This window comes from Papilio polytes, unplaced genomic scaffold (assembly GCF_000836215.1).
Source record: "Papilio polytes unplaced genomic scaffold, Ppol_1.0 DF823621.1, whole genome shotgun sequence".
NCBI lineage: Eukaryota > Metazoa > Arthropoda > Insecta > Lepidoptera > Papilionidae > Papilio > Papilio polytes.
Genome location: NW_013525583.1, coordinates 433105 through 448574, shown reverse-complemented (window position 1 = coordinate 448574; position 15470 = coordinate 433105). Strand labels below are relative to the sequence as shown.

At 32.5% G+C, this 15470-nt stretch overlaps 1 protein-coding gene across 2 annotated transcripts in view; it reads right to left on the bottom strand.

Annotated features, from left to right (window-relative positions):
* The window catches only part of LOC106104497 (hypoxia-inducible factor 1-alpha-like), a 51198-nt gene that overhangs the window by 21821 nt on the left and 13907 nt on the right, over positions 1–15470 (bottom strand). For both annotated transcript variants that reach the window (XM_013284570.1, XM_013284571.1), the window contains exon 2: positions 13498–13670. In XM_013284570.1, coding sequence (XP_013140024.1) covers positions 13498–13670 — 173 coding nt within the window. The remainder of the gene's footprint in view (positions 1–13497; positions 13671–15470) is intronic.

Here is a 15470-nt window from a genome sequence, read left to right as displayed (position 1 = left end):
GCCCCTTTACACACCGATATTTACACACAAGGTGGGTGACTTAACCTTGTTAGATATTTAAAAAAGTGAATAAACAATAAAAAAAAAATTTACATATAGTGATTATACATTAAAGTTACAATTTTAAGCTTTAAAAAAAACTAGGTTATTTGTAACATGTTAATAGGTATATTTCAAAAAAGAAAAAAAAAATCCAATATCATATCGGTTTAAACTTAAAAAAAAAACATAATTTAGTATAAATAATTAAATATTTACGTAAGGTATTTTCATCGAATGATAAAATACTTTTTAAAATATTCTGTTAACTATAATAAAAGCGCGACCATTCTACGTTAACTTTTCCAAACTTCCAAGAAGGCTTTTTGAATTCTTGGGCTAATTATATTCAACCTTTATTTAATTCTGCTTATTTTATACCATCATTTTGCTATACCATACCAAAGATTTAAAAATTAGTACCAAAATTTAAGACTAACTGCCTCTCTCAGAGTCCCTTTTAGTGTAGGTTTAATATGTAATATCCACACTAACGACAATTTTTGTGACGAATTATCAACTGTGAGTGCGGCAGAATGTAAATGATTACCATTAACCGGTACTTATATTTGTATTTGTGTTTACTGGATGTTAAACATCGTAGATTATATCAGTTTATAGAATCTGTCAATATCGAACGTCTGGTGCACAAGGAGGGTTGCACTGTAAAGCGAAGGGTGGCAGCGTGGTTGGGGGAATTGAAATTCACTGAACTTTCCCGAGTGTATTTAATTTAGTTCGAAAGATTTTTGTGATACTAATTTCCGTTTGATGTCAGGTATTACAACAAATTGTGATATATTTTAAGATAGCCCAAAGAAGTTACAATTTAATTGCAATAAAAATTATAGTTGCTTGGATTTTAAACATTATTAATTCTCTAGTTTTTTGTTTCGGATTTCGATTATCTGAACACAAGGTTTTAATTAGTGTGTTGTAATCCAAAATCACTTGAGCATATTTTATTAACCTATAATTAATTATTAATATGTTGCAACTACGCTTCGCTACGCTTCTCTAAGCTAATCTTCATTATGCTACGGTACGCTACGCGTTGCTACGCTACCTTATACTAAGCAGTTAGAACTAGAATCACATAGGGAGAAAAAATTCAGGATCATAATGTGTCTCTACCCTAATTTACAGCTTTATCGGCCCTTTAACTTATAAAAAAACTACGTGTACTTTATTTTTGCATTTGATAATAAAATTATGATAGACATTAAGTCTCCTCAGGCTACACGAGGAGCATCGCTCCCTTTCCCCCCTTGCTTACTTTGACCTATCGAGTTTCTGTCGCAGGTGAACATTTTGAAGCGTACATTTTATAATTTTACATAATAAAAGTCATTCAGGCGTGTATATCTCAAAGTTCATTAAACGCTGAATATATAATTAATTTATTGCGATCCTCCCATAATCTGAAAGTCCCTCGATTGTATTAGATGGGTGGAAAATGTATTCTGTATCCGTCAGAAAGTGTTACTTACCTGTTAAGAAGAAACGAAGTGTGTGAACATTGGAACACCTAAAACTCTAAACATGAGTACTTTATTATTTTCATAAATTATTACGGGTGTGGAAATAACATCAGTGCCATCGTGAATCACTACTTTTAAAGCATAGAATCATCGTTTAAAACTATTTTTGTGAAATGATAATATTGAAATAAAATAAATTTTATTTGCATCAAAAATACTGCTAGTATTCATGCAAATGTCGGAATACGAACTGGAATCTAAAAAACGAAGTGGTGCGTGCCTGTGCAACTCGTAAATGGGTTTCAAATCTCTAGATACACATTCCAACCATTGCAAGGCAGTATTGAATAATATTTGTCCATTACGAGCGATGCTGGGAATTTACATCGATCATGCCCGTGCCTACACGTTCATTAAAGTATCATTGAATTTAAATATGATAGTGCATCGATGTTAAATTTTAATTAAAATATATTCAGTTTTAATTTGTTGAAGAGTAGATCTTGTTTGTCTCGGTCATTTACGGAACATATACCAAAGTTTAAAGATAATTACATTTACACTATATTGTTCGTATGTATTTTTATATTGTTTTAGCAAAAGAAATCAACAATCATTAGTATGAATTTTCAGAAAACACTAAACATGTATTTTGACATTTCAATAAATAATTGATAACGTCAAGTGTCATGTAATTCTGCTAAAGGGACACATTTATCTGTACAAACTTTCACCCTTTAGTCCTTTGAGAGAGGAATTTCCAGAAAGCCTTTCTCACTGCCAGTCTACGTAGAAACGGAAATAATACAGATAATATTTGTACAAAATGTCAAGTCCCTATCCCGAGGAGTTAGAGCTGTGTGTTGTTTTTTCAGTTTTAACTTCTATACAAATTATTAACTCTTTTATCATATTGATAAAGTAGCTGTTCCCGTGCGGCTTCATAGGCGTGGAATTATAAAAACTTTAATTTATTATTTATTTTTGTGAAATGTGAAAATTGAAATGCATAAGTGACATCTTTGGTTCCTTGATATTGGCAGCTCGTAGCTTATGGCCTCTTTCCCACATTAGGGTTTTTATCCAATTTATTTACCCCCTAAGTTTAATAGCGTGGAAATGTATAGCCTAAAGTGTAACGTAAGTATAGGGCTTTTTATTATAAAAAGAATTATCAAAAAATATGCAGTAATTGCTGACATCTTACGCCACAAAAAAGTGTGTGATTACGTTTTATTATATTAGTATAGATGGTAAATTATATCTTATGGTACTTGGTGATAAAGTGGCTTTTAAATGGTGAAAAAAAATTGAAATCTGCCCAGTAGTTTTTGAGTTATCCAATACATCCTAAAATATCTTTCTCCTCACAACATATGTATAGATGTAGATCAAGTATTCGGCAGTCAAACGAAGCTCAAAGCACGCAAGTCTGTTTAAACTCAAGTTGAACATGGGATATTTGATTTACGAAACAGAGTCCGACGGTAACCAATATTCACAGTTCAAAAAGCAATCATGTTTACTGACTGAACCTGAATTAGTCTGTGCTAACAATTAGTATACTCGTTCCACCCTTAGGTATTATAGAGTATCGATGGGTTCAGATCTCGTTGAATATCGAAAAATTGTATGCTAGCTAAATTATCATTTTTTTTTAGTTTCCAATTCTCTGTATTTTCAATATTTTACTAAAAGTATATTGACCTAATTATTTAATGTAATTTATGTAGTAAACCATCAATAACAAAAAGTACGGGTAAAAAAAGTATTGTAACGTTGATTAAGATCTCGAAGTCTACGAGATGAAATAACTTTCTCATAACTTTAATGAAGAAAATGTTGTTTATTAAAATATGGTGAAAACAGTAAGTTTACATTTTTATAAATACAAAATAGTAAAAAAATACTAAAGTGGAATATTATGGGAGGCTTTTACCTATACTGGAAGTGACATGATTGTGTTCAGTGTTCATTCTACAAGCACTATTCTCCTAAAATGAAATCCATTGTGCTATTCGCGCACATTGAAATTGAATAAAGGTAACATAAGGCTTACTTTTCTATTTATCCACGGATCAATTTTCAATCAGCTTTTATGTTGCTTAAATCTATTTAATATTTTGTAAAGTAATAATGTTCTTGAATGTGGTCGAGTAAGTACGGCATTCAATAGAAAGATTACACGTTTATTGTCTGGGCAATATCTTGAAAGTTGAAGTTGAAATATCTTGATGATACAATAGGTAAACATCTTGGAAGTGTTGTTCGTAAATTTAATTCCTTTATGTGATTTATTCTAATGTGATTATATCAATAACGTTAATATTAATTTTGCATTTGAAGCAGCTCTTTGCTTAAAATATTGACAATTAGAATCCAGACCACTTAGGTATTGTCTCGGTGCATTGCAAAGACGATCCAATTCATAATTATATTAATTTCACGATTGGGACAAAGCGAATCCGTTCAGACGTTTACGAAACGGTTCAGACGTTTCCAATACCTGTGCAGATCAAGTACCAGGACCGTATTAAACAAAGTGGGCGCCCCGTAGAACGTCTATTAGCTAGCACTCCCCAAGGAACGTCATCCAAGCGCCTCAAATGCCCGGAGCCTGGGCTCTTTGCAAACGGTCTTATCGAGATCTAAATTTCACGGTAAGTTGGAGTTACATGTAAAGCAAATGTACAAGGATTGATTAAATCAATGTGAGGTGCATGTATGGGTTTCACAAAGCTTTGTGGCAAGAGAATTATTACCACACTGAATATAGTGTCCTCTAGCTATCGTCAAAGGGATACAATTAATGATGTAATCCAAATTGAAACTGAGACAATACTAACTGTACGTCAGCAACTAACTGGTTGTAATTTAATTATTTACTGATTTTAATGAATGCTACATGTAATGTGTTTTCAGCTTATCATTAGTTGGCAGAGTTTCCTGTTTGATGCTAAAAAATCAATTCCTTTTTTCTACTTCCTCAAAAATTAAGTATAATTCTGTTGATTAAAGTAAACGATAGAGCATTCCTCACAGAACGAAAAATTATAAAACAGATTAAAAATCCCAGTACAGCAACGAGCATTGAAAATTGACGGCTACAGAGAGAATACCAAATGATTACAACATTCACTATTCAAAATTAAATCCTTTTTGATTTCACTTTGCATGTTGAAACTCCAATGACGGTTACATGAAACAAAAATGAAAATTTATTTCCCTCCGTTGTATTCAAAAATCGTATTCTGTTATTTTTTACCAACTATATTTCCCAGTTTTAAACAATCGACAAGCATCACTTTTTTTTGTTACAGGATGAAACCGACATGTCAAAGCAAATGCAAGAAGTCTAATCAGAAATGAAAACTTTTTCAGAATTCTTAGGACAGATATACTCTTGTACTGTGCTTGGACGTACTCATATAATCTTACAAAAGTTTTATACTTTATCGACCGTGGTCAAACAAACCTTTTTTTACTAATTTAGTTTTTTAATTTTATCTTATTGGTTACTTGCATCGTCATTATTTAAATCTTCTTTAAGTATTTCACTAAACATAATGATCGCCTGTAACTATAATACAAAGTATTTTTTTACATAAATTTAATAAATTCTTGCTTTAATTAAATTTCCTTTTACCTAGTTCCAACTAAACAAGACAAACGAAAACTTTGTAGAATAAACGATCTGAACGAATCTTACTACGTTAAAAGTTTTCTAACGACAATGTCTGTCTGAATACAAGTCACTTTAGAAGTTAAATAATGCTCCAGACAGAAGTGGTCCGTTAAAACTTATCATAACTAAATAAAGTTCTGAAGGCTTGCAATATTTCCAGAACTCAAGCCTTTAAGATTTCAGAGAAAATTTTAATGTAAGAACTGAAAATACGACGTTGAAAGTCCTTAGCCATGCGCTATAAGAGTCTTATAACTGTCATTGTTTATAAAGTTTTCGCTGTACATGTCGCTTCTGTACTTGTTCAAATAACGAAAAGCATTGTTAAAACAGTGCTTGTATGAAGGTCTTTTTTAACAGTTTTTAACATGATTCGAAAACGTACTCACACAAGCCTATCAAAGAATATTCATAATCCAGGCTTTTAATGAACTAGCTGTCGCCCGCTACTTTGTCCCTTGGATTTAAAAGTTTAAAACTAACTTTCTCCCCTTATTTAAAGCCTAAACCCAATTTATCAATATTTATCCACTATATCGTACATGTATTATAGATACAAATCTTTCCGTTAAAGAAAAATATCAAAACCCTTCGCGTATTTTTAAAGATCTAAGCTTACGAGGACGGACAGACAGTGGAAATCGACTTTGTTATTTACGATGTAAACAGAATAAATTTTAAACTTAGTTTTTAATTACTTTCCCGTCTCAGTTTTTTAATCCTGTACCCGATGTTAAGAGATATACGTTATTTCTCTTTGGCAGAAATTTTGTAATTAGCTACGAGTAACAGAAAAACATTCCGTAACAATAAAAACATAGAAGGATGCAACGGTTAGTTGAAAATCGTACCTCGAATTTTCTTAATTACACTTCGGACGGAACTCGGTTTATTTAGAGACCGGGAAACGGTATTTGGCAAGGTTCAATTGCAGGCACGGTTAATTTGCGAGTTCCCCTTTCCACCCTACATATCATAAATGAACGCAAATATTTTGTAGTCCAATAAATTTTTGCAACTACATAAACGAGTACTAATATTTGGTATATTAATTATACTTTGACCCAACTTAAAAGATAGAATAAATATGTAGATTTTTTTTTGTTTCATTTGTCTTTGAATAAATTCTAAGACGTGCTAAGTCACTAGTACCAAAGGGTGCAATATTGAAAATCATTTAAGCAAAAACTAGGGTCATTGTAAAAAATAAAATGATGTAATTCGGATTTATTCTATTCTGTACCTACACATTTTTATGAGAGGTAATAACATTTATATCTCTTACTGAAATGCGCAGAATGTCGAAATAAATACTTTCTAGTAGTATAGTGATCTTATAATACAAGGAAAAGCTTCAGTCTAAATTTTCTTTCTACTTCATTTCAAAGAACGCGCAGTTTTAGTGGTTTATAATTGAACGAACTATCAATTGTTCTCGTTACGTAGTTACAGTATTTTAATTATGCATAGAAACCTGTTAAGCGTAAGCTTAGGGGAATGTTATCGTATAATGGAGAGAGTCCCCCATCTCGTATGAATAGACTCTGCCTACAAATTGCTGTATTGATGGTGTCGAATTAGTGTAGCCAGGACATATGTCATTCATAACGTGCCTTTCATGATGAAGCCCTTAATGAGCTTATTCGATTCGCTAGACTATTTGTATGCACTAAACTATTGTTCAGTGTATATATATTTAATTAAAATCCAGTTACCGAAAATAAGCTTAAAGGATGTGTGTACGAAAATTGTCAATTAAAAAACGTTGTAACCATATACGCGTACATGAAAAATTTTGTGGATAAAACCACACAATAAAAAGTGCACACTGAGAAGAGCGATATTTGATAACTAACATGAATTGTTTAAGTTGTAATCGCTTTAGTATTATTGTCTTCGTTCGCAGTAGTATAACGCACAGGACGTTGATTACATTTGCACTTATTACCTACCGGACATGTAAAATTTAATTGGCGCTACGAGGTGTTCAATACCATAATAAACTGTTTCTCTAAGCAATTACGTTTTTCGTCTTTTGTGCTGTTCTGTACAAGAGAACCCATCCCTAAGAGTGTACATTCGTTTAACAATTCCTTGAAAAGATTTTGCTAGACGAAAATACACTCACACACACAAATGAATCATCTTGTACAGTATGTTGAATGTTAAGACGCGCAAAAGATTCAATAATGGGGAGGTAAGTATTGTTACGACACCACAAAAGTTCTATTTTTATTTCCACGTAGGTAGATGTTTTCAATATTGTATAAATCAGTCGGGTTTCTGCAAAAATCTATCATTAAAAAAATGTTATTTTTTACTGAAAGAAGTTCAAAGAAATTTTATCTTAGAGTCGTACAGAAAAGCTTGCTGCTGTTTCTGATGTACATTCACGCACATAAGTACACAATGTTATTAATTTTTTATTTAATATTGTTCCAACCTCGACACCGTAACATAAATTTTTATTCCACTAACGATTTAATATAAAAGAATTGTACGTTTCATAAAAATAACTATTAAAATGCTTCTTCAATATTTGGACCACACCTAAAATTAAATTGTAGCAATCGGTAATATCATAATTATATTAGAAACGTGGATCTGAGTTCAAAAGGCTTTGCCTTGCATGTTCGTACTACTGTCGAATTGGTACCCTGTCGTTCGTTCCTAGAATCGCTGGATAAAGAGTTGGACAAGTAATTGATATACTTGAGGTAGCAAGAGCCGACGGAGAATATTGAATCTTATTCTCGAAGACCAAGGTCCAATTTAGATCTCCTCGAAATTATCTTTGGTGTATCAGAGTTTATTTTCTTTCTCTTATTAATTGCTAAAAGTGTGATACAAAAAATTATATTAAAATAGATATGTTTATATTAGCGTTGTAACGGAGGCCATTTGGACGGAAGCGGATGCGAATGAGGAGGCCAACGGACTTAACCTTTGCAGAAGCGGAAGTTAACGGAAGCGGAAGCTGAGTCAATAATAAAATATTAATTACGATTTATTAAAGAAATAAAAACTAAAACTACGTTAAACCAAAATACAAATTGGTACATAATTACAAGAAACAGTTTATTATGCAAGTAACAACAATGATAGTTGTAGTAGTTGACATATCACGCGCGGGCCGCATAAAGGATATCTAATCTCCCCACTCGGTTAAGATGTTAATTAACCTCCGTTATAACACCGCATAATAAATAACGGAAGCGGATGCGGAGTTATAATTTCTTGCGGAAGTACCACAGATGCGGAGTTCCGCTACAACCCTAGTTCATATTAACTAACAAATGTGTCATTCTACACGTGTTACATAAACTAACACTGCGATTTACATTCTATTCACACCTGAAATAACATATCAGATATTGTTAAGCGGAGAAAATAATTAATCAAATACTTGTGATGACGTTTGATCTAGTAGCTATTATTTTTGTAATAGAAATATGCATCCCTATTTCCCTTGGTAGTATCAAGCGTGAACAGCTGGATCGCTTTCGATAAATCTTTTTTCCTGTATCTTATTGTGTAAGTTAAAGAAGTTCAGCGAAACATTATAAATTGAGGAGCTTCAATATTTTAAGTCAAGACGGAATAAGTCCAAAATAGTTCTGCCGTGTCAACCAGTACATTTTATTATGTAAATATAATTAAATCAGTTATCGAGCAGGTAATCTATTGTGGCAGCTTTTCTTTATTTAATGTCGTCTTTATTATGTTGAGGTTATTACTAAAAACAATTTAATTATTATACGGTTATAACAACATCGATGCTATATTGTTAACATTATCAAATCATTTATTAACTTGTCCATCTATTTTTTTTTACAAACAAATTATAGTAGATTAAATCAAGGATATATGTCAGATTAAGCCGTAACCATCTCCCTCGTTGGCGATGTTGAGTGCATACCCGTCTGTGCAGGGAACGATTATCGATTACCCAATGCAAGGGAGCTTTCTGGGTCAGTAGATGAAAGCTCGCCCTGTGTACTTATTTAACCTCCCGCTCAAGCAAATACGAGTGATTAAACCGAAATTTTGATAAATTTTTTACTGGACCATATTAATTCTCCTTTCTATCTACGCGATAAGTGTTCCGGTATTCAGATAAAGGATTATAAGAAATTAGTAGAGATGAATTGTTACAAAAAAATGTTTTAAGACCTTCATTACACGGCAACTAAAAAAGCCTTTTTAAAGGGAAAACATTCTATTTATAGTTAAAATATTTTCTCGTAATGATGTTTGTTCCTTTTGAAAATATTTATTTCCTTATTTATACTGCACAGAGAAATCCCCTCAAAGACTGTCTGGCTTTATTTTCTTAGCAACAGGCGGAAACATCTCGGACGTCCTTTACACGACTAGACGATTTTAAAGCCTTAGAAAAATGTATCTATACAGAGTAACGATTAAAAGAGAAATTTTTTGTATTTTTTTATATTATTGTAGAAATATTACAAATAAGTATTATTAAAAAATACAATATAATCATAAATCACAAGTAAAAAGTTCGATTCTGGACCTTAACTGAGAAGTGAAATTATGTTTGTCCCGTGAAACGGTTGTTACAACTAGCGCCTTTGTCCAACTAGCGTTCCTAAGGAAGTGGCGATCGCCATATCGATATTCACACTGATCTATTCAAATAGATAGGTCAATACTTGGACATTTCCAACTTTGATTTCGTTCTGATTTTCGGGGCCATTGACATTACTGACAGTTAAAACTTTTCTTTAGTTAAATCTCTGTTATTACTTTGATATCGTCGCCGTTGCCGTCAGCCCCGAAATAGCAAAAATCAATAGTCTGTCTATTTGTCTAGGTTAGAGGCATTGCATTTATCTAATCTGCGTTTGTTGTAATAAACGATGTTTATCAAAACTTAATACATCTTATGCTATACTTATACTAAAATGAGTGTGCAATGTGTAATGTGAAAAATTAATAATTAACAATAATCTCAGAAATCAAAAGCGTCGATGTCTTGTGGTTTAAGCCCTTGACTTGTGTACCAATGTCATTTTCGATTTTTGAATTTCATATGTACATAATTTATCCGACATTCTTACTGTAAAGAAAAACATCGCGATGCAACCTGCACATATTCGTGAAGAAATTCAAAGACATGTGTGAAGTCAACCACCCCGCACTTGGCCTGCGTAGTTGACTTTGGCCTAGTCACCCCTTACTTAGGGTATGCTCCAAGCCCCTCGGTGGGGACGTTATGAGCTGGTTATGATGAATAATCTCAGATCAACTGAAACCTATTATGTATCAAGTAAATAGTATCACCTAGTACTTATAGCGTACAAGTTATAATCAGGTAATAATATTAAATTAAAAAGGGTAATACACGCTACGTGGTAACTAATTAATTTATCTCGTAAATATGCTGGGAGGTGGTGACCTAACAGAATTTAATTAATAAATAATAAACAGCTTTTAAATAAACCAGCGCATTAAGTTTCCCATTAGTTGCATTACCACTTATACCACTTTAATTTTACTTTACTTCAAATTTACGAGGCTAAATAAATTATTCAAAGGTAACGTATACACTTTTGGCAATATAACGCTTTTTAAATCAACTCGACCTAAATTATAGTGCTAACGGCCGGATTTTGAAACGAATCTCCACACTTCGCTTCATAAGCTCCATTACATTTAGAAATATGTTTAATGTTACAAATATAAATGTCGTTTTAATATTCGGAGGTAAGACTTGTAAAAAATAGACTTTGCTTTTAGAAGACTCATCATTCTTATTAAAATTAATTATTTTAACGGTCTTCATAAATTAAAAAAAAAAATCTTACATAAATTAGAAAAAAACAACTATAACTTGGTAATACATTTAAAATGTAGTTTATTAGATTATCTATAAACAATGCGCAATTATTATAATGTTTAGTTATACGACCGCTTCCATACAAGTATGAAATTAATATTCAACAAGTGAGTCACGCATAATATTCGAGATGCGTTGCAACTACTTACGTATACCGTGAGTGTGCATTGCCGCAATACTTATACGAAAATATAATGTTGTCTCAGTTTTTAAATAGAAAATGAAAAAGACGAGTATATGGTTTTGTACAAATATTTCGGCAATGGAAATTCACGTAATCATTAATTACACTTCATTTAGCCGAACCTGAAATGAATTGCATTACCAACTTCAGAACAATTGACGATTAGACGCAAACCATCTCACCCTTACTCTTAAAAAAAAATCCTATTACAAATAATGAGACTTTTCACAGCAGTGAAATTAAGGATACCACTTATAAAATTCCGATATAACATAATGAAAGAAATTTAATTATTGAAGTTAGATTTACGAGATTAAAAGCTATGATTATATGGACTTATACTTTACGCCTGATAGACGCTGCACAAATCTAATACAATTTTTACGAATAATTTCTGGCATTTTTTTCATATCTGTAAAATTTGTCTACTGTATTAGGAGCCCTGTTGTTAGTTGGTCAAATTTCATTGTAACTATACACTTCACTTTGTGTTGTGCAAACTATTTACAAATCGTCCACGAACCATTTGGGATATTAATACAAAAATATAAATAAAATATTGGAATTTCTAGCATAAAATTAATCTCTACCGACGTCTATAATTTGTAAACATTACTTAAATATTCGTAATATACTATAATTAATTAAGATCAGAAGGACAACAACAAAAGGTGACAAGAAGTCTCCATTGACGTTTTAAATATCTCAATGGATGCAACACAACTACATAGTTTATGCCACCACTTAACAAAATACGTACAATACTTCACATACTGCAATAATGCATGCGATGCTTCCACATTTACACGGATAACCAGGTGACTAGTAAAGGTGGAGTTCACATTCCAAGCTATAACAATTATTAAATGGAATGTGGCGAAACTAGAAAATTATTCACAAACCAAAGCGTAGTTTAACTGGATCGGGTACATACTGCGTCACAAAAACTGACTCAATATTTTTACTACGTTTCTCACTAACAACGGAAACAATTACATTATAATATCTACATATCTACGATACGTAGTACGCAGTTCTCTGTACGTTGCAGATATAACACTTATATGTTTCTATATCTATGTCTTCTGCATTCATGTAATAAAATTAGAGTGTCTAATTGTAATATCAAAAGTTCCATATTTCGGGAAAATTTTGTATTAGCGTTTCTGATAACGAAAATCGCATTTAAAAATTTTTGTCTGTCCGTCTGTCAGCAAGCCGCGTTTGTTCGGGATAATCTCCGAAACGGCTGGGCCGGTTTCAACCGGACTTTCACTGAAGGATAACTGACATAGACGGGCATATAGATTTTTATTTCGCGACTTCGTTTTTTTTTTTTATTTCGCGCTGTTAAAATAGCGTAATATGGTAGGTGGTTAAAATTTGCGCTAACGAAGTTTGCGGGCGACAGTTCGTCTTTAAGAATACTTCTATACTGTTCTACATATTTGATAGACCTCAGCCTACTCATTATTAACTTCGCAGAAACAAAAGGTAGCTAATAAATTAGATAATAATTTAGATTTTCAAATTTCAGCCTTATGTACAAACATTTTAGACGCATGTTTAGATAGCACTCATGCGGTACTAAGTTCAATGCAATTGCAAATACAACAGAAAATCGATGGCTAAAAATACTAGCCCTCATCAATTGCTAATGGTCAAGGCATCGTACTACTTAATAATGTATATCTAAACGTTCTTTCCTTTTCCCGCAATTTAAAACCTTTTCTTAACTTTTTCCTTTGAAAGCCATAAAAATTTAAAGAAAACTAGAACTTGCTAAACTCAAAGGTTAACGATCCCCTTTGTTTAAAAAAAAAAGTTATTGCGTTTATTCGACTTCTCTACTTGTAAACGAACCCAAAACTTTTAGTTTTCTTCGAGACCTTGTTTCTTATAATTTGAACATTCACTTGTTTTGAAGCCGATATTATTGTTAAAGTTAATCAAAACAAATTAGCAATGCTATTACCTTCTCTCAAACTACATTCGATGGAAGTTGTAAGGGGCTTTAATTTACCTATTGTAAAAGTCAAGCGAATTTTATTTCACTATTAAATATGTGTTGGTAATATTTGTCGTGGGCACATACTACCAATATCGGTTACACATTTCTTCCTACAATCTGAACGAGTTCTAATCTAAAACAGTTTAGTCATTCAATTCGAATGACTCCCTAGAATGTAATTCTCGTTTTATAAAATTAAAACAGAACAAATTTAACAGAATCATAATAGTTACTCACCATACTGATGTGATCTCAAGTAGTGTGCTGTAAGTCTGAGGACGCTTGTCTTGTCAACCTTGCGGTTCATAGCAAGCACAGGTGGCACGATTTTGCTTAGTTCATTTATGGATTTGGTTAATTTGTCACGTCGCTGCTTCTCAGCTTTGTTTCTTAACTCCCTTGGCGTTTCCCTAAAATCAAAATAACAATATCGATGCGTTGTTCACATAATAATATCTCTTTCATCAATGTTTACTGTAAGACTAACTGTTGTTCGCGATTTCGTTTGCGTGAAAATAAATAACGCCCATTGTACTCTCAGATAATTTGCCTTTCTAACGGTGAAAGATTTTTTTTTAAAGCGACCGAGTAGTTTTTGAGTTAATTCAATATATACAATAATACAAATCCTTCTTTATAATATAAGTTTTTTGTGACTGATTTGTCACTGTTTGCCTTGAAGAGGCATTTACAGCTCCACCGGGCTTGAAGTGGCCGAACGCAGATGGCGCTCAGCCTAAACCTCGTTTATGAGTAACTGAGCTCAAGTTCTCCCTCAGGAGCCTCGGCTCGGGCCGTTACTTCGTTATTATTACCGGATTGGGAGGCCACCGAGCTCTTAGATCGCTTCGGTGGACGCTCCATGGAGTGACTAGACACAAGGGACCCGCAAGGGGACCTCGGCTTGGGCTGTGACTCAATAGGCATTGAGTATTCCAATTAAAAGGTGCCCGGAGGGCCGAAAATATAAGTATAGATTAGGCAACCTGTTTGGTTCTAAAGGTGGTAACAGTGTATACATAGGGCTGCCAACCTTTAAGAAACATAGACTCGAATACTGGCAATAAAAAAGGACACCATCTCCATAGATGATAAGCACCTAGCCTAGTCTGCGTATTCATGCAACATACAACACAAATAATTGACGCCATATCCCAAGAGATGACAGCCCTAGTAAGTATATAAGTACATATATTTTGCGAACTTGTGTAGTATAATATGTTTACTTATTAAATATCAATAAAACCTTAATGTACAAGGTTATAATAATGCTGTCAAAGCACCTTAAAGTTAATGAATGAAGCAATTAGCACTTGTTTACTTCACTTTGAAATACGATTCTTTTGTTGTGGAAAGCTGATTTCGTATATAAAAGCCTTTTTACGTAACTTTACTGCACTTTGTACTGTACGCCCAAGCATTTTTTTTTCATTGCCAGGTTTGAAAGTCACGTTACAATAATAACCTGACTAAGGAATAAACACCTAGGTTATTTAAGTGTACTTCGTGGAATAAGAGTGGATATGAAAGTAGATGGATAGGTAGGCTTTTTTCTATTGGAATTGGCAATTTTAAAGCAAATAAATGAAAAATACACTATCATAAATAAGGAAGATAATCGAGATCGATAATAAATATGGCATTTATCGATATATTGACTTAAAATATATTGCATATTAATGTTATTAATTATTAATTAACGGTTAATACACAAATCTCTAAGTGATAATACAAATAGCAAGTTTAGGTAGTTTTCTGACTATGTTTCTTAAATGTATGCATTAGTTTTAAACCATATAGCTATGCTTAACGTGTTATTAAATAATGTAACGAAATAAATGTAATATAAAATAGTTGTTATAAAGAGTACCGGGATATGTACTCTCTATAACAACTATTAAAATAACTGTTTAAATTGTTAAATAAATTGTGTAAAAAGAGGTTTTCAGGAATAGCATTTTATAGTAAGGTTGAAAATGTAATTAAAACCGGGACGTGACATCATTGGGTATTTTTGAATTAGGTTTCTATCGAATAGAACATGCGACCACTTTAAATTACAAACATTTCGTGAAGCCAAAGTTAACCTGGGTCAAGTGTAGATGTGTTAAAAATTTTAATTGAGTTACGTGAAATCGAACAGCTTCAAAAAGTCCGCTAACTGGAAAATCAAACCGTTAATTTGTTTTTTCGCTACTGCAGCCTGCGGT